Source organism: Bos indicus, chromosome 16, assembly GCF_029378745.1.
Source record: "Bos indicus isolate NIAB-ARS_2022 breed Sahiwal x Tharparkar chromosome 16, NIAB-ARS_B.indTharparkar_mat_pri_1.0, whole genome shotgun sequence".
Taxonomy (NCBI): domain Eukaryota; kingdom Metazoa; phylum Chordata; class Mammalia; order Artiodactyla; family Bovidae; genus Bos; species Bos indicus.
Window position 1 is genome coordinate 58,836,369 of NC_091775.1, and position 20,611 is coordinate 58,856,979.

The 20,611-nt window shown below is 43.1% G+C and overlaps 1 protein-coding gene and 1 long non-coding RNA gene across 2 annotated transcripts in view; one reads left to right on the forward strand and one right to left on the reverse strand.

The window, feature by feature from the left end:
- The window catches only part of PAPPA2 (pappalysin 2), a 326,093-nt gene extending 316,354 nt beyond the window's left edge, over positions 1 to 9,739 (forward strand). The window contains exons 22-23 of the mRNA XM_070768487.1: positions 4,009 to 4,107; positions 6,416 to 9,739. Of these exons, the coding sequence (XP_070624588.1) occupies positions 4,009 to 4,107; positions 6,416 to 6,490 (174 nt within the window). The 3' untranslated portion in view covers positions 6,491 to 9,739. The remainder of the gene's footprint in view (positions 1 to 4,008; positions 4,108 to 6,415) is intronic.
- A 3,061-nt stretch (positions 9,740 to 12,800) lies between these two features.
- Positions 12,801 to 18,405, reverse strand: LOC139176422 (uncharacterized). The gene is made up of 3 exons (XR_011560890.1): positions 17,924 to 18,405; positions 17,428 to 17,659; positions 12,801 to 16,425 (listed from the first exon to the last, which is right to left on the reverse strand). It is a non-coding gene; the product is annotated as an uncharacterized lncRNA (long non-coding RNA).
- Positions 18,406 to 20,611: the final 2,206 nt, after the last annotated feature.

Genomic DNA, 20,611 nt, shown 5'->3' on the forward strand with positions numbered 1-20,611 from the left:
AACTCCCCAGAGCAATTTAAACAGAAAATATCACCAGATAATATAACATAAAGAAGAAATTATCTTTTTTTTTTTCTAATTTTATTTTATTTTTAAACTTTACATAATTGTATTAGTTTTGCCAAATATCAAAATGAATCCGCCACAGGTATACATGTGTTCCCCATCCCGAACCCTCCTCCCTCCTCCCTCCCCATACCATCCCTCTGGGCCGTCCCAGTGCACCAGCCCCAAGCATCCAGCATCGTGCATCGAACCTGGACTGGCAACTCGTTTCCTACATGATATTTTACATGTTTCATTGCCATTCTCCCAAATCTTCCCACCCTCTCCCTCTCCCACAGAGTCCATAAGACTGTTCTATACATCAGTGTCTCTTTTGCTGTCTCACCAGATAATATAACATAAAGAAGAAATTATCTTTACTCTTAAGAAGTCAAGTCATAGGGACAGGACAGACTGACAGCCTTTCCTCTTTGTATTGCATCACTTACGCATAGTCATTTATACGGCCACTTCATCTGATTGGAACACAGCCAACTGCAACAAAAGCTTTCCTGTAGGTATCATCAAACATCATAAGAAGAGCAACTCAGCCTCTCTCTCAGATTTACGTATTTACTTTAGGTTGATTCTACAAAACTAGATCCATGAGGATGTCTGTGTGTGTGTGTGTGTGTGTGTGTGTGTGTGTGTGGTGTTGTGTTGTGTGTATGTTGAAGGAGGCTTGTTTAGTAAAGAAGTAACTATCCCAATGCAAAGAGCTTCCTTGTGAGTAAAAATGAAAAATATTCAAGTTAATGACTTTGTATTCTCTAATTTATCAAAAGACAGAGAAACTGGAATTTTATAAAAGGTTTTTTTTCTTCTGTGAAAATAGTTAAAATAAAAATTAAAAGTGGCTCTTAAAGAAATAAGTGTTAGGTATTTGAAAAATTCACTTGTGTGGAACACTGTAACGATACAGGAAAGTGAAGTGCGCGAGTGAGTAATGAAGATTTCACCTATGGACGCAGAGAAACCGATCCTGTACCCTCCCTTGGGGAAGCTTCCTGTAGGGAAGAGTGACGTCCCAAATCAGACAGCTTTCCGTTAGTGTGATTTACGTCTCCCAGTCTACATCCAGTCTTCAGATAATTTAAAAATTTTGGATCAATTAGGCGTTTTTCCCTTCCTATTTTTTCCATTGTGATTTTGGACTCAAGCTGTCAAGCTTCCCAGGCACATGTTGCCATAGGAGACTCTGTTTGTTTAGGGTGGAGTAGTTGTTTTTTGGCAGGTTAGGGGAGGAACAATTAATTCTAATAGGTATACAGTAAATTAAATACTTGGGTCTTTTCAACCTTTTCTTTGTATTTATGCTCCTTTTTATAAATTCCTTTCTCTTCCCAGATGACCTTTAAGAACATAACAGAAGCAATTTTTAGAAATCATGTCCAGGCTATAGCCATTGTTGTCCAGTGGGATCTGCAGAACCTAGACCTAGGCCATTTCTGCTCTTTTCAACACATCTTCCCTAATGCTCTTGAGATGAGAGAGGCCATCCTTGGGGAAGATATTGGAAAGAAAGACTCCAAAGGATCTCTTATTAATCCATTCAAATGTCTAAGTGGTTCTTATGAAAAGGAAGATCTTTTTTAGCTCTCCCTTTAGTCCTCCATATTGAAGCCCATGCTTTTATAATGTGGGAAAAGTATTTTGGGTGCTCTTTGGATTTTTATAGACAATTACATGAAAGAGAAAGAAGGAACAAGATTAGTTTTGCCAATGAGTCAGTCAGGGTTGGAGGAAAAGTAACAGATGCAGTGTTAGATGAGGAAAATATACTCCAAACACACGAAAAAGAAAAAAAAAAAAAATCTGGGGGAATCTCAGTGGGATGCACTTGGTCCTCCCAGGAGAACTGGGGCATCTATAGGTGTTAAGGATGTGGCTAGTTGCATTTTGACTCCTCTTATTTGGCTGTAATTGTAGATTTAAGTGCTTATTGTATAGTTATTCCAAGTTCTCCAGAGCCAGAGCAATGGGCTCCAGCATTGAAAACAATGCTCATCTCAGAATCTTTGTCTTTTATCCCAGCGAGGCCTATGTTGAGAACAGAATTCATTTTCACTTCCCACTCTCATCTGACATTGCTGTATGTGCAGCTGTACGACAGCTGTTGAGTTCCACCCCACAAGTAGCAGCTTCTCAGGGGTTGGCAAACTGGTATATATCTGGAATGGTGTTCCAGTGACCTCTGGACCCCATAGAATAAATCAAAACATTGAAGTAATAGCTTGGATGAACTTGTTCTGATGTAACGCAATTGCTGAAAATTATTTAATGGCCTTTTTTTTTTTTTTTTAGTTTAGTGATCTGTCTCATCAAAGCACAGTGAAATAGGGAACAGTCATTCTAGTTGACCTTTAAGGAGGGTGGGGAAAGAGAAAGTGATTTGAATGTGGGAACTGAAAGGTGGTCTCAGGATTCAAGAGTCTACTGACCGTCTGTGGCCCCAAGAGTTTGATCACGAGATGTCTCGTGAGCTTTATAATGAGGCATCCACTCAGCATGGGGAGCAGCTGATGTGATTGAGTAGGTGGGCTGGGTTGGCTGGTGTGCCTTCCAGGATGCTGCGGGACACTGTTTCCTTCCAGGAGTGGTTCTAGAGAAACGACACATTGGGCTGCCGAGCTATTTTGTAACCACTGGTTGCTGTTCTTATCATACATTCCCTTTGGGGGTGAAACACTCCATTAACTCTGGTTTGGCCTGGGCCCCTTTCCCATTTTGGTTTCTCTTAACTTGTAGCAGTAATAGGAATAGATGGAAACTGTTTGGCTTTCTCTGCTCTAACCCTGTGTCTAGCCGCTATGCGTGAAGTAGCTGTACAAGCAGGATGACTTGTTTTCCAGCATGGTATACCAAACCCTAGGACCATTGCACTCTGCACAGACATCATTTGAGTCAATATAGCAACCCAGAACTGGGTCTCTAAGTACAAACACCAGAAGAAGTGGAGGTTACAGTCCTTAATCTGTCTTGTTGTTCAGTCACTCAGTTGTGTCCAACTCTTTGTGACCCCATGGACTGGAGCACACCAGGCTTCCCTGTCCATCACCATCTCCCAGATTTTGCTCAAACTCATGTGCACTGAGTCAGTGATGCCATCCAACCATATCATCCTCTGTCACTCCCTTCTCCTTCTGCATTCAGTCTTTCCCAGCATCAGGGTCTTTTCCAATCAGTCGGCTCTTTGCATCAGGTGGCCAAAGTATTGGAGCTTCAGCATCAGTCTGTCCAATGAATATTCAGGGTTGATCTCCTTTAGGATTGACTGGTTTGATCTTCTTGCTGTCCAAGGGACTCACAAGAGTCTTTTCCAGCACCACAGTTTGAAAGCATCAATTCTTCAGTGCTCAGCCTTCTTTATGGTCCAACTCAGCCTTCTTTATGGTTCAACAAGCAGCAAAAAGTCAAGATACATGACTTTTAATCCCAAATTCTACTTGACCCTAGCTGTGTGACCTGGGGAGATTTTTGTCAACTCTATTTATCTCCATTTCCTCACTAATGAAATAGGACTTTTAAAGCCAAATTTGCCTGATGCACAGCTTTTCTTGATGACCAACAGAGTTAACACATGTAAATATATATATATATATATATATTTTTTTAATTTTCTTGTATGTAAAAATATTCTGTAAACCACATGATATAAAGACCTACTATTACAAGAAGGTGAAAAAGTTGATCAAGGAATTCAGTGAACCATTCTGGACCCTAGAATAGGCCAGGAACAGATGCTAGGTATGAAATTTGACAATTCCTTAGATCCAAGGGTCTTATCTTGAGACTTTTCAACTTCTTGAGTATGTTGGGTCAGTTTTGACCCTGCCCTTTGGGTGTGCTCCCATAATAATGTATCTTGAGTTCTGTGGATTATATTGAGGTGGGCTAAGTGGGAGAAAAGGGTGAAACAGAGTGAATTTGTACTTAGACACTGACCTGCCACCTCCTTACCAGCCTTTCCAAGGGGACGGTTGGTGTGACACCATCAATAACCGGGCCTACTGCAACTATGATGGGGGAGACTGCTGCCCTTCTACACTCTCCTCCAAGAAGGTAAGTGAGGACACCTGGGAGTGGGGAGAGAGGGTAGTAGCCCCAGAAACAAGTAGGGGCTTCAGCTAGCTCTACTTTGTGGCACATCATGGTTTTTCTTCAACAGTCAAGAGGACGGAATGACAATGAGCAAACACGGGAGCCTCTATGGTGACAGGATGAAGGACTGTAATTTTAGGATAAGTTGTTAGAAAACACTACTTCTCTCATTGTCAGTCCTGCAGCTGGTTCAGAAAAGCCATGCTGCTGCTCCTCAGAGATTCACACCTGCTTATCATTGTCCAGGAAATGTTTCTATGAGCAGAGAATAACGGCTTCCACTCCTTGGGGAGGCAGGATTACCCATGAAGTGGTATCTGTGTGTGCTCAGTCTCTCAGTCATATCTGATTCTTTGCAACCCCATGGACTGTAGCCTGCCAGGCTCTTCTGTCCATGGGAGTTTTCAGGCAAGGATACTGGAGTGGGTTTCCATTTCCTACTTCAGAGCAGGGCTTCCTACCTAGTGCTTTAAATGTCTCCAGCTATTATTAAATATTCATAGCTAAATTAAAAATCCTATAAAGTGTCTAGCAAGCATATTGCAGGTATTTGTTGAGCAACCATCACAAGCTCCCTGGAACACTCCCTAGACTGTATCCTGAGCAGTAGTTCTTTTCTCCTTTTATCCTGTTGCTCTGGGCTCTATAAAATTAGAAGATATGCTCAAGTTAAACATATAAAATCGAGTGGGCTGAAAACTTGGAATAATATGATTGAAAACCCAAGAACTCCAAAGATATTTGATGCTAGTTGGCTGACTTGATGAATCAGAAATACACAAGAGATAATGTTTTCTTCCTTGTATTCATCTCCACAATAAAGTCACACCTATGATTACCTGTACACAGACCTGAATACTCCTTCTAAGAGACAATATTTACCGATGACTCACTCTGTGCTAGGCATTCTTCTCACTGCTGACATGAATTAACTTATTTAGTGCAGAAAACTCAAGGGCTCATTGTGTCACTGTTGAGTTTGCTCTAAAAACCATTAAATCCCAAACTATGAGAAAGAGATCAAGAGCTTGGAATGCAGGTAAGAAATCATGCCAACTAGTTCCTGGTCTCACTTGAAGAAAGTAACTGGTCATGGGTCCCTTTTCTACCCAGGAAGGCATAACCACTTGAGAAGAAAGCAGTCAATTCTCTCCTCGTCTCCATCTCACATTCTGCAGTTCTAGGGTTTGCCTTTAATGGATTTCAGTGGCTGTGGCTAGTATACACAAAAGGGATTGAAAAATCATTTGACTCTTGTTGACTCTTAAATTAGTGAATTCATATATGAAAATATGCTGGGAAATTTCCTCAAACCCTACCACCCATTCTCCACCACTTGCCCAATCACCAAGACTGTCTCTTCAGTGCACTTGAACTATTAAATGATACCCTGATCTATTTTTGTTTCATTTGACCATCCATGCCCAGAGAGCAGAATCTTTGTCACTTTTATGTCATGTCTCCTAAATGCCCACTTGTCTCTGAAGCTAATTATGGACACTCAAACTGTATGGTTATCTGTTGGTAGCAGTGCAAACAGGAAGAGAGAAAATGTTGCTGGGCCATCTCTGGCCTGGAGGAGGGATAATCACATAGCAGGAAGGCAATCTAGCCACAAACAATGAGTAGAGAGATGCATCGTTTCACCAAGCCTAAGTATAGTCTAGGTTCAAGAAGGGCAAAACCTCAAACTTACAAAAATAGCAGAGATGACCCTATGGCCCCAAGAACACCAAGGGAATAGAAAACATAGAGCTAGGTTATAGAGTCTTAGGTAGAGTTATACTACTACCTACCTATAGAGCTAGGTAGTAGTGTCATGACCTTGAGTTAAGGCACCCTACCTCTCTTGACCTCTAAGAAGAAAATACTAACATTCGTCTTACCTGCTTTACAGGGATTTTGTGAAAACATTAGTGGTAATGTTAGAAGTAGTAGTAACAGGTGTTAGAGGTACCTAGAATATGTTTTTCATATCCATCATCTTATTGAAACCATCCAAACACCCTCTGAGGTAGATGCTGTTGTCCTCCCACCTTATATGTGTAAAGAAAGCAAAACAAGGTTTACCTTGCCCAAGGAGACATGGTGTGTAAGTGAAAGAACTGAGTGTTAATTTCAGTTCTGTGATACTGACATGCTATCCCACACTTCCTCGGGGACCAAGTGAGAAAAGCAAAGGCTGGTTGAAAGTGTGAAGCTTGGTGCAAAAATGGGTGATTTCAACTTCTCTTTGGTCATTTGGTGATTTCAACTTCTCTTCCCTTAGGTCATTCCATTTGCTGCTGACTGTGATCAGGATGAATGCACCTGCCGAGACCCCAGGGCTGAAGAAAACCTGTAACTGTAGGATCAAGCCCTTCCTTCCACTGCCCTGGAGGCAGTAAGAAGAGGGGCCTCCACAAAAGGAAAGAAAAGATGAGTGAAAAAGAAAGGGCATAAAGTGAAGGAAGAAGAACATGAAGGATCTTAAAGCAAGAGGACGTTTATAGGTGCCAACTATTGTATCAAGTAGCCCAAGTAAGGAAGAATCACAGGCAAAAGTTTCTTCAAAGAGGCAGTTGATTTAAAATGGAAAGAGAAATATGATAGATATACAAGGACCCTCCTCCCCCATTTATATTCTATCCAATCCCATCCTCAACTCTTGCCCTGCTCCCTACTCTGCACCCTGCCAACTATTCAGCCCCACCCAACTTGTAAAACAATACCAAAACACTAGAAGAGCAGTTGCCAGGGACACTCTGTTAATACCCATTTTGAATGGATTGCCATCTTTCAGGGCTCATCTAATCTAAACTGGCTCTCTCCTTTCTTTGTGTAGTCTCCCTTAGTAATAATGAGGTTAGTTATTAATTCTTTATAAGTATTTAAACATAATGATATAAATATATTATATATATTATATTTTTTGCTGTCTACTAAGCTAAAAATTATCCATTGTTCCACACATGCTGCTGTGAAGTTCACATCCAAAATGAATGCTGAGGGTTTGAGGACTGAGTTCTTCTACCATCTTTCTATTCATAGGGATTAGCAGGTTGAGAGAGAACTGGGGAAGCAAAGAGAGAGATTGGATGGAGTTTTTGATGATCACATGTCAGCTAATCATCTTTTTATGAGCTGAGAGATGGGCCCACTTTGAGGAGAAGGGGACTTGGAATAATACTAAGGGGCATGGAAAGGTGGGTGGGGGTATCCGTTGGTGAGGGGTCCAGGAAAACTAGACTATGAGTCTTGAGTATCCATCCAAAAAGTACTTCTCTTCACTTCTCAGAACTCATAATTGCAGTCGGTGAGGCCCAGGGTTTTCTGCATTTCCACAGGTACCTGTTCCAGGGGTGGCTCTTGGCCAGTCAACAAGTCTGTATGCAGGCTCACCTTCCTGTCACCAGGATTATAGGAACTCATGCATTCCTCATACTTGGTCTGTGGTTTCCCATCTTCTAATTTGCTGAGCCTGGCCATCATTCACAGCCACATGACCTATTGTTGACTTTCTGGGGGAGAAAATGTCAAGGAAATGACATGGGGGAAAGGTGAGAGTAGATGGAAGAATAGGCAGGGATGAAGGAGCTGACAGAGGCCATTCACAGGGTAGACACTGGGGTCAATCAGAGCCCAGGACTGGAGGACAAATTGAGTCAAGGAGACTCAGTTTTGTTTCAGGTCTCCACAGCACACCACTGGGATCCTCTGAACAATGCAGAATGGGAGATAAAGTCTATTCAAGTGCTTTGTGTCAAATCTGTGTCCCAGAGAGCTCCCTTTGAGTGAGTTCTGAAAATACATGGAGCAAGGGTGACACTCTGTGGGGAGAGAGAAGAATTTCAACTATTTAGAGTCCATTTTGTCATTGTGATCCTTTCTTGCTCAATAGATGGATAATGTGTGAAGTGACCATGTTAACCTGCCTCTGTCTACAGCCCGGGCTGACTCTTTCTGCATGTGGTCTATTGCAGTTGTTTTTGGGTTTTTTTTTTGGGGGGGGGGGGTAATGATTTATGGAGTAGGCCTTTTTGGAGGAAGAGAGAGTAAGGAACTAGTTTCTTTTTCTTTATGGAGAAAGAGAGTAAGGAGCTAGTTTCTTTTTCAACACCCCAGCTGATCATCTCAGGAAAGGAAGAACAGGCAAAAGGTTGAGGGCAGTCTTGGTCTCTCTGGATCACCTGCTCTTTGCCTCTAACCACAGTTTTCTACTCTTCCCATCAACACTGAAGCCTTGGCTATGCAAATAGGAAAAAGGAAATATTACCTTCCCCCACTCCAACCTGAGCCAGACTTCATGTAGGAAAGAACAACATTCTGGAATGTTAAGGGGATGAAAAGGGGATATGTACAGATTTATCTATAGGGATCTAAAAGGAGAGTGGCAGAGTCATGGGGGAAGGTAAAGAGCCAGAGGTTACCCGTCCAAAATACTCTTGTCCTCTGTATTCCCAGCCATAACAGAAACAACAATATAGATACCTATTCTTCCTTATCTGGCTTCACATTTAGTGCTCTCAAGGAAAGAATATTTATTTCCGGGATTCTGATAGGCTTCAGTATGGAAAAGGAGAGTAGACAAGTTTCAATTCTTCATTTTAAAACAGCTGTAAAATCACTATCCAAATTTCCTGAAGCATGTCAAACTCCATTCAGGGGAATCCTGCCATGTCTGAGGCTGAGGTAGCAGGAGAGTTATCCTGGGCATTGCCCAGCTCAAGAAGGTTACAGCCCCCATTGCTACCCACCCCCACCATGGGAATGTGGAACCTGTGGTTCATGATGGTGTGTGTCTGGCCTCAGTCTCCCCACAGAAGTAACCGTGAGAACATTTCTCTTTTGTACTTCATTTTTTAAAAAAATTTAGTCTCTGTTGGCAACATCTGCTGTTCATCACTTCCCTAGGAAGGTGACAGGAGGGATCTGGGGGTGTGTGGAATGCCTTTTAGACTACAGGTTGCCCAGCCTGAGTCAGCCCTGGCCATTCAGAAACAGCAGGTTCTTCCAGCCTTTTCCCCTGGAGCCTAGTGTTTTGAGCTCCTCCAGTCACAATAAAGTTGAAGGTCTGAGATACCACAGTTCCAGATCCCCCGTGGATGTCAGCTCACACTCAGTCCACATGGTGGTCTGCATTCTGCTGCTCCTCCCCATACATGGGGTCACAGAGAGCCTCTCCCAGAGGCTCTTCCCTCTGTTTCCTTGTTCAAAAATTGCTTCTCTGCTTCCTCTTTTTCCTAGTGACTAGGAGCTCTGGGGTTCAGGTTGCCCAGGGCTGAATGATTCTGGCAATTAGTATGACAGCCTCCGAGCAGACAGATGAGAGGACAGAGTGAGAACTGTCAGCTGGCAAACCTGTACATGAAAGCAAAGAGCTATTCTTGATTTTCTCCTCTTCTTCCCTCCATTGCAAGGCATTGGGTTTGGCACGTCCTCTCCTCTGTGGGATCACTATTGAGTGCATCGGTTAGCACTCCAAGGGGATGGTTTGATTGGGAACACAGTGAAAGGAGCTGATCTACTGTATTGTAACGTAAAACAGCTACAGCCAGTTATTTTGTAAGACTATAAGATGTTCATTAAAAAAAAATCAGCACACAAAATGGGATGCATCTTTGGTGCCTTATTCTTTGTTTAAATCATTCCATCACTTCCAAATTGTTTTTCATTTACTCATGCCAGGTCCAGACATCCATCATTGATCAGTTGATTGATGAGTTCTTTCGGTCACTTAAAAACTATTTATTAAGTAAATGGTATGTGTAAGGAAGATAAACATGAACGTTTACAAGAAGAGATGACATATACAAAAGCAGAGTACACAGTAGTCATGTTAAGTGCCTCATGAATTGTAGGAATAAAATGCAAGAATCATTTACAGTTCAGGGGAAGTAGCGTCACTCCTGGATGCCAAAGGGAGGAAGTATTTGAAAGATGGTCCATGAGGGATGCACAAGAGCTTGATAGGCAGAAATGGGACAGGAAAAAGAAGAGTCCAGGCAAAGTAAAAAACAGGGATAACACTATGGAGGTAGAAAAGAAAAGGCTGGAAGACAGTGAACATCTTTGGGGCATCTAACTTAGCTAGAAGGCAGAATTCAGCTCACATGTACCCCACATGTGGCAAACCCAAGCTGATTTAATCATCACAGACAGACCTACAACTTTCATTGTTTCATTTCACAGATGTGGACATCAAGGGTCAGTGTAAATAAAATTGTTTATGGTCATAAGCCAAGAGTCAAGCTTGGTTCTGCGAGACACCAAGACGTAAGAAAGAAAAGAAAAAATGATGGTTCATAGGATGGGAAAGGGTGGAAGTGGAGAGAAATGTCAAAAACGATGCCTCTGCCTTCTCTTTTTGTCCATCACAGAAAAGGGAAGCTGGGAGGAGGAAGCTTTTGAAGAAAGAGAATATATTTGCTTTTTGATAAAATCATTTTAAAAGTCAGAGAGATAATTAGTTGGAATTTTCACATAAAGTAGTGTTTAGCAAGCTGGAGGAGACTTCTGCACCTGGGGGGCAGCTCACCAAGGTCTCTGGCCCTGCCACGCACCACCTGGCTGCCAGAAGGGCTGGGCGGTTATCTCAGTACATCTATGAGCTGTTTGGGAGCTTCTGCAGAAGAGATAGTTAGATATGTGAACTTGGAAATTGATGGTAGGGTGTACAACTAGAAGCAGACATTTGAGAGTGAAAATTATGTTACCTGATATTTTCTTCATGGGCTGCAAAATACCTTCATATGCTTTATTCTACCCATGGGTTAAGCAGAAGAACTTCTTCTAAATTTCCATTTTACAAATAAACTGTGTATTAGAGAGGCCATTGAAGAATCTAAGTTCATATAACTAAGTGGAGGTTGGGATAGGAATCCAAGTTTTCTTTCCCAAATGTGATGTGCTTTCCACTACATTAAGTTCAGCCCAGTAGACCCAGAGTGAACCCAGACTTGACCAAATGGAATGGGAAAGTTAAATGTCTTTTTGCTTGTTTATGTTTCAAGGTGCTCATTGGCTTCCCAGTGGCTTTCTTGGTAGCTGGTGGTAGGAAAACTGAGAGGAAACCTTCTGGAGCATCATTCCAGGGCCCTCTGCTCATGCCAGGCCCTGAGTATAAGCAGATGCCCTGCACATGCCAGTTAGGCCAGCTGAACTGAGACATCTGGCAAGGCTGCCTTCTCCCTAATAGCTTCCCCTGGGAGAGTCCTGGAGAAAGACATTGGACCTCTGGTTTCCATTGACTGACAAACTTAAATGACATGATGAGTCACCCATCAGCTGGGAGACTCACTACTCTTTGATTCCTGCCAACCAGATAATGAGGGGCTCGGAATGGGAAAGAGGGCAATGTGGGTTTTTTTTAAAACTTTTTATTTTGTATCAGAGTGTGGTCAATGAACAATGTTGTGATAGTTTCGGGTGCACAACAGAGACTTAGTCATACACACACTTGTATACATTCTCCCCCAAACTCCCTGCCCATCCAGTTGCCACATAACATTGAGCTGAGTTCCCTGTGTTATATACAGTAGATCCTTGTTGGTTATCCATTTAAAATATAGCAGTGTGATATGGTTTTTCACTTACAAATAACTCCAGGGCATCTCTAGAGCTAGCTGTCTTTGGGTCATCTCTTTTCATGTCATCCCAAGAAGACCACTGGTTCTTTACCACTAACCTTTCAGTTTGCCCAGTGGTTGGCACAGGAAAAAGGGTAGTGATGAAAACCTTATATCTATAATATATGTCCACACCCACAAAACCTACACATGCCCTGGGTATGTGAGTTGAGAACAAAGTAAGACTGATTCGAGAATAATGATTATTTTCAAGTGTGTGAGTGATTTGTTGATGACTTCAAGTTTTATTTGTTTTTCCCTTGATTCTGCCACTAAATCCTCAGGTTACATTGCCAAGTGTTAGGAAGAACTGCTGGGACAATGGCAAAGTCCATTCTTAAAAGGATCTACAGGTCAAATCTATTTAACATTCCAAATCAGTATAATAAAAACATCCCCAAGCCTTGAAAGGTAGTCCAGACAGACTACAGTTTGCTAATGTTCTTTAAATCAAATTTTCTTCTGAGGATAACTTAATACAGACAAGCTTCCTTCACTTTGTCTTTGTCCACCTAAAAGTCACTTATTCAAATGCAGAAAACAAATAAGAGTTGGCTTTTAATGGCTACCTATCGTGGACAGAGTAGCCTGATGGGCCACAGCCCACAGGGTTGCAAAAGTTGGACATGACTGAGCAGGCACACACACATACACATCACGTTATATCAATTTGCCTTTCCTCTCCCTGTGAGAACTGCTCTCTGAAGACAGCTGCTTTGTTAAAAAAAAAATAAATGTACACATAGAAGTCACAATATTTCAATCTCACAAAAGGTTATCAAAGTTCAAGAAAGTTCCCATACCACAACTCAACATGTGCCATTCAGAGTGCTTTCTGAATAGTAGAGCCAAGTTGTATTAGGACATAATTTCCAAGGAATGATTTTGTTGGGAGCAAATCAGTAACCTTTAGAATAATCTGGAAGAGAGTTCTTGCAGCTTCTTCAAATGTCCTGGGAAATACTCATGAACTCAGCACTGCTCTTGACGTCTCTGCTCTGCCAGGTCACCTGCTACAGGGACCCTGAGAAATCAGTGACTGAGGAGCAGAAAAACACTTAACGAAAACAAGACAGGAGAAGTATTGAGAGAAGTACAAAGACACCTGGGGTGGTACAGCTAATAAGCGGCAGAGCCAGGATTTGGACCCTGGTTCCAAGGTCTATGCGTTGACCCTCTGTGCTCTAACAGAACACTCCCTTTCTGGGAGTACTTGGATCTGTAGATTTGCAGGCTTGAAAGGGTCTCCAAAAGGCTGAATTATTCACACAATGTTTCCTACGATGGGTTGTCCTGCCTAACTGTGAATCAGTCTACTATTAAGAAGCTCACTGTCTGTCAGGGTTGCACATTTTATATCTGGACTGTTCTGCCTTTGAAAGTGAAAGTCGTTCAGTCAACGTGTCCAACTCTTTGGGAACCCATGGACTGTACAGTCCATGGAATTCTCCAGGCCAGAATACTGGAGTGGGTAACCTTTCCCTTCTCCAGGGTTATCTTCCCAACCTAGGGATCGAATCCAGGTCTCCGACATTGCAGGTAGATTCTTCACCAGCTAGTGTGTGATATCAATATTTATTGAACAACTATTCTGTGCCAAGTGCAAGGGATGCAGCAGTGAACAAACAAAGCTTCTTATTTGGAAATAAGTTGGTTCCCTGGTAGCTTGGATGGTAAAGCATCTGTCTACAATGCGGGAGACCCGGGTTCGATCCCTGGATTGGGAAGATACCCTGGAGAAGGAAATGGCAACCCACTCCAGTATTCATGCCTGGAAAATCCCATGGACCGAGGAGCTTGGTGGGCTACAGTCCATGGGGTTGCAAAGAGTCGGACACGACTGAGCGACTTCTCTTCTTCTCTCTTGGTGGAGACAGACAATACACTGTGTGTGTGTGTGTGTGTGTGTGTGTGTGTGTGTGTGGCCAGTGATGAGTGTTACAAAGAAAGCTAAGATGCAGTGAGGTAAGGAGTAGCTGGGGTAGGGAGGTGCTGGTGTCTCTAGGGAAGGTCCGTGAATGCTTCTCAACAGCAGGAAGTGAGAGTGAGGCCCGTGGATACCTAAGGGAGAGTCAGCACAGGGAGCACCAGGGGTGAGGTGGGAGAGAACTTAGTGTGTCTGCAGAAGAAGAGAACAAGGGAGGTAGGTGAGAGCAGAGAGGCATGGGAGATCGGGAGTGGTCACAGAGGGTCTCCTTAGCCACGGTAGTGACTCTGGCTTTTACTCGGAGGGAAATTGTTTTCCAAGCCAGTTTCTCTGTGTCTGCACATAATCCATCATATCTCTTTCCTAACTCTCACATCCATCCTCCTCCTTTCTTCTTGCCGTCCTCTCATCCCATCTCAGGCTGCCACCAACTTCTCAACAGCCATGGTAACATTACCAAGCCACGTCCCTTCTCCTGCTTCTTCCCCCACAGTCCACTGGCACTCGGCTTCCACATCATTTCTTCCTAAAGCACAGTTCTTGTCCCATCACCCAGGACTCAGGGAAATGAGTTCATGGTATCTGCCTGTTCTGAAGGGTCAGACCAGTCTCAGCAGAGCCAACCTGTGACACTGGCTTCCCACTGCTTCTGAACTAGTGGTCCTCCACTCACGTCTACCCCCACCCCATCCCAGAGGATGTGCCCCCAGCCCCTGAAGATCCTGCTTCTGCTGGTGCTAATCCCTAACCTGGATGCCTCCCTCCATCTCCATATGCCCCAAACCTGCTCATTTCCCCAGTTCCTTCTCAGGTTCTCCAGTTTCATGAAGTTGTTCTTCCTCCCCCATCTGATGAGATACACTGTGTGTATGGCACCTTATTGTCCCCTCCCAGGGCTGCCATCTATGGGGTTGCACAGAGTCGGACATGACTGAAGTGACTTAGCAGCCGCAGGATAATCAACCTGATTGATGTTTTGATAGTTCTGTTCTGATCTTTCCCTCCTATTCAATGTAAACTCTTCAAAGCCAGATGAACTCAGGGCTCTACTAGACATTCAATACCATTTCTGAGAAGTGAAAAAAAAAAAAAAAGTACTCCTCCATTTGAATGAAAGAAAACCAGTGTCAGAAACCATGACCTGAAAAGTGTAGCCCAGGCTGGATTTCTGGCCATATTCACTCCTTGGAACAGGCAGGCTAGGGCAAGACACAACTTCACATCTCTACACGGTAACCCTAGAAACACTATCTTACTCAATTTTGGATCTCTGACACTGCCTTACACAGTGCCCTTCCTGAATAGAACCTTGGAATTTGCTGAATTGAATCCCAATCCTGATTTTTATGAATGTGAGAGACAAAAGGAAAGAAGATGTTGTGTTTGAGGCTGGAGATGGGCTGGTGGGTCTGTACACTCGGGTGGTATGCTTTGACTTGTTCTTTAACAATAGTCTAAGCAGTGATTATAACACACAACACTGTGGTTGTGAGTCTATGGTATCAAAATGACTCATTTTGAAGTTGACCACTGAATTCAGGGTTCATCAGTCAATTTTCCATTGAGGTGTGCTCAGCTCAGATGCTCACATTTTGGTTTTAGATGTGCTATCTGCATGGATTAGGAAGAGGTAGCAACTGTTGATCAGGTGTGATAAGAGAATTGAGATGAAGTTAAGTGACATTAAGCAAGTTACTTAATGACTCAAGATTCAACTTTCCCATCTGTAAAGTGGAATGATAATTCCTAACTTAAGGAATTTTAATGTGTATTTACTGCAATAAGCACAAAGTGCCTTACACGGAGGCACTTCTAAAAATGGTGGTTATAAGTATTATTACCCAAGATCAATAGAAGTATCCCTGTTATAGAAGGAACCAGGAAGAAACAGAGTAGTGGAGATGGTGATTAGCTGGATTTTGAGCTTCCATGCACTTTCTGGCCTAGGATGTGAACTATTCTAATGGGTACTCCACCCCCCACTCTCTCTCTCTCTCTCACACACACACACACACACACACACACATACACACAACCCATATATTCACTGCTACTGCTAAGTCACTTTAGTCATGTCCGACTCTTAGCGACCCCATAGACAGCAGCCCACCAGGCTCCCCCATCCTTGGGATTCTCCAGGCAAGAACACTGGAGTGGGTTGCCATTTCCTTCTCCAATGCATGAGAGTGAAAAGTGAAAGTGAAGTCATTCAGTCATGTCCGACCTTCAGCGACCCCATGGACTGCAGCCTTCCAGGCTCCTCCGTCCATGGGATTTTCCAGGCAAGAATACTGGAGTGGGGTGCCATTGCCTTCTCTGCCATATACTCACATAGGTTGCATATTCACATGCAATTAAGTGTTCTGTGAACCTCTGGTGATGTTTTAAATATAATTTCATTTAAAACCATGTCATATGCCAGTTTGAGGCCCCAAATTAAATAATTAGAATGTGACCCTGATTCCAAGTATTAAGGGGAGGAAAAAAATTGTTTAAACTATGTCAGCAAGACGACATCATTTATTCTCAATTTTAGAGGGTCATGTTGATGCCAGAGCATGTCCTAGGGCTCTGCCTGGCAGTATACTCACAAATAAGCAATGTGTATCCACTCATACTAATTGTAGTCTTAGACAATTCACCTTCATGAAGTAAAAGAGAGCTCCAGGCAAGGGTGTTGGCTTGAGGAGAATAACAAGGTTTCTTCTAGATGTAAATGAAGTTCCTGGAGGTATCAAGACTTTACTGTCTCAAAGAGAACATTGGTAGGAATTATAGGCATTTATGTATTCATCTTGCTCATTCAGAGATTGTAGATTTCAGACTGAAAACCTAGTGTGGACTCTCAATTCAAGATGTTGGGCAATGAGTCTTTTAGGACCCATTTCTAATGTGGGCATGAACTTTGCAGGGCCATTATGAGCACTTGATGGGGTAACCTTAGTAACCCTTGAAAACACTTAGCATGTGAAATGTTCCATGTGTTTCTTTCCCATAGCACAGCTGGAGCTCAATAAATACTTATTAATAATAAATATTTATTAGAGAATGGATTTCCTTCTTTCTTTTCCATTGACGTGCCCAGTATCTTTCTATTAGCATTTCAATTGCACTTAAAAATCTCACCACTTGCTTCCAGTTTCCATTCATGCAATAGCTTAGACCAGAGTTTCTGCTAAGCTAGTTAAGGCTTCGGGGAAGAGGAAATGGGACAGAAAAGAGTTGCATCTGGAGAAGGGTTGAGTCTGGCAAGACCTGGAGGTGAAGGCAAAGTCAGATTCCTGCAACACCTTTTATGGGCTCTAAGGAGAGCTCCAGACCTCCTTCGTCATAAATACCTTGGCCACTACCTCATTCTTAATCAGGTTTCTTACACATCTCTTGGTTAGTGAAGCCACATTGAATCACTGGGTTTCCGACACAGACCCTGCCTTGACCTCAGACTTTCATGAGCTCCTTAACTCCAGCTTTTCAAGTCATGCCAGTCCCAGGCCTTCACTGTCCTTGTGGTCTTGTCTGTCAGGGATCCAGCATCTTTGCACACTTGCCTCTTCAACCCACTGCCACCCACATTACTGTTGCTCACATACACCACGGATCTGTCTTCTACTTGACCCAACTGTGAGGGTTTGGGGATCCCAAGGCCATGCCCACAGTGAGAATACCACCCCGGGGAAGGGCAGGCAACAAAGAGAATGACAGAAGTGAACTTTTGCAGGGAAGAACTTTCAAAGTGCCTGCTCATACCTTAAAGAATGTCCGGCTCAGAGTTTTTTGGGGAAAAAAAAAATAATTTGTAGATCAAGTCTCTTTTGGCTCTTTGTGGAGATTTCCAAATTTCTTCTGGGAGGCCCCTGGTCTGTGGCCGGGGGAAAGGAAAACCCACACCTGGGAGGTCAGCTTGTCTTTTCCAGGCTGTCTTCATCCTGAGGAATCCTGAGAGGTAGGGCAGTCTTTGGTTGTGGCCCGGGCCCAGGCTCTGTGGGGAGGAATGAGGCTCCGCTCAGACATTCCAGCAGCTGCTCAAACCCAGTGGCACTTCGTTAAGTCTCGGGCCACACCCTCTCCTCTGAGTGTTTGCTGGGATTGCTACGGCAACCAATACACCCTCTCTTTATGCTCGCCTCTCCTTGCCCCACACCGGTCAGCTCCATCACCAACACCTCTACGGTGGGCCTTTTCAGATTCCTTCCTCGTTTCCAAGGGACATGGAGGCTACAGGGTGAGGATCAAAACATCTTACCCTGTCAGATACCCGAGAGTGAGATCGTAAGGTCCAGAGATCCAAAGGGCACTAGACTGACCTTCTTGTTCCGGGGTTACCATGGTGTAGACATAACAGATCCGTGGGTGTGGTCGAAAGCTTCTATTCTAGAACTGTAGAGACATCTGCATAGCTGGAACGATCTTCCTGAGAATACGACCAGGCTGGAGGGTGGGAATGGCTCTTAACGTCAGTATAGATCAAAAAGTCCGTGAGCTCAGACGTGGGAGGAATTCCATGTCCATGCACACCAGTAAACTCATGTCATTAAGAATCCTTGAAAATGCATAGGCCCAGCTCCCTAGTAATGCCTTCTCCACAGCAGGGACTGATGCTGGGCTGATGACCAGGATGAAGCAGCAACACATGGACATGTAAAGATCATCGGGTCTCCTTTGTCAGTTTTGCTGCATCCAAGGAAACCCCTCCCCGCTTCATCAGCAAAACAAAACATAGCGAAATAACAGGCAACATAAGCATTTTCAGTCAAATTGTGCTCTTGGTTAAACCCAGTCACCATGTTGACCATAGGCTCCAAGTGTCCCGGGTGAAGGAGGGTGGTCTAAGTGGCACACGTGCAGCAATGGAGGGCAGTAAAAAGGGTACACTCTTATAGCTGTTGCACAGCAGAAATTAATACAACATTGTGAAGTAATGTTGTTGTTTTTTAATACTCCAAGTAAAGTTTTTTAAAAAATGGTCCTGTAAAAAATTTTTTTGTTAAATAAAAATTTTAAAAAGATACACTCTGGCTCCCATACTTACCTGCCCTATGGCCTTGGGAAAGGTACTGAAAGTTTCTGAGTTTCCTCATCTTTAAAATGTAGATACTAACAATATCTGTCCACAGGCTTGTTGGGAGAATTAGACAAAAGAAGCCATGTCAAAGTGATGGTACCTAGCACATAATAAGCAATCAATATCACTTGCTATTAAAAACTACATCTTCAGTGACAAATCTCCCATAAAATGGTGAAACCTCTTAGAATTTGGTTTCAAAGATAGCACATTGTAGCATATACAGAAGTTGAACTATAATGTTGTCACATGAAACTTATATAATGTTATAAACCAATGTTTCCTCAAAAACAAAATCCAGAGGAAAACAATAAAAGAATGCATAATATGAACTTGAAACATGTTTTCTTGATATGCTATAATGTGGTCAAGAGAAATGAAAGGGTCAGTCGCTCAGTTGTGTCTGACTCTTTGCAGCTTCCTGGACTGTAGCCCGCCAGGCTCCTCTGTCCATGGGATTCTCCAGCAAGAATACTGGAGTGGGTTGCCCTGCTCTCCTCCACATCAAGAGAAAGCAATTGGGAAAGGATAATATTAGTGGCCATAATATTAGTGGCCTGTGTGGCTCTATTTCAGTGTGTAAGAAGAGTAGACAGCCCAACCAGGGAGCACCAATGCTGTGGGGCATTTACTAGGTGTATTCCAAGCACTGTGCTAACGAGCTTCCAAAACCTTCCATCATCTCATCTTCAGGCTGCTGTGTCAGTTCCTAAGCTACTGTTTCCCAGCTCAAACCCACCCTTTTGGCCTCTGCTTTGTAATGCTGCTTTTAAAATACTACAAACTGAAGTTCCTTTTGGTCATGCTAGGTTTTGTCAATAGGGGCCACGAGAGAGAGAGACTGGAGGAAAGAAGGGAGAAAGGAGTGGTCCCTTCTGGTTTGCTTGTGGTTCGTTTCGGCATCATCCTGCCAATGGCTCTTCACTGTGGCAGCACCAGTTGGTTCTAGTCTCTGTTGTCTTGGTGCCCTTGACGGACCTGCAAAAAAGCCCCATCACCAGGCAAATGGCCTCTCCCTGAGGAAACTTTCTTTTTCCTCCCTTTGTCCTCTGAGTCCAAGAGGAGTGGCTGCTTCCTGAAGGTATTCATACCTCTGTGCTATCTCAGTGCTTCAAATAGTTATGCTTTTTTTTTTTTGATCCTCTACTATCTTTGAACCAATTCCCTCTATTAAATTATTTCTGTGGAAATCCTCACTGGATCTTAACTAACACACTGTTCAAGAGGCAGAAACCGAAGGAGACTTTGGGAATCCTTTGTTTCATGCCACTTAAGATCCCAAATGAACCATGAAGACTATCTTAAAAGACAGATTCAGAAATGGAAAACAATGGTTCAGAAAATATAAATAAAATGCTGTGAAAGTGATTGTGTAGTAACAGGCCCAGAGATCTCAGAAATGTTTTTTGTTCTTACTCTATTTCCATTATCAGTGCATAATGAATGTGCATTCACTTCTGTATATGTCATAAGTTATGTGATATTATTATATATAATATTATAGTGCATACATACAGGATTTTCCTGGGGGACTTCCCATGTGATCTAGTGATTAAGAATCCCCCTGCTAAAGCAAGGGACATGAGTTCGATGCCTGGTCCAGGACATAAGGTCCCACGCCATGGGGCAACCAAGCCAAAGTACCACAACTACTGAGCCCAGGCACCTCGACTAGAAAGCCTGTGTGATGCAAACCACAGAGTCCACGTGCTCTGGAGCCTGTGTGCCACAACAAGCAGCTCACAGCTGCAACCAAGACCAGATGCAGCTAAATATAAATAAATACATTTTTTAAATGATTTTTCTGGAGAGTCCTGATTTTTGGTATTCTGCGCCTATTCTTTTTCTGTAAATTAGGGAAGGCAAATG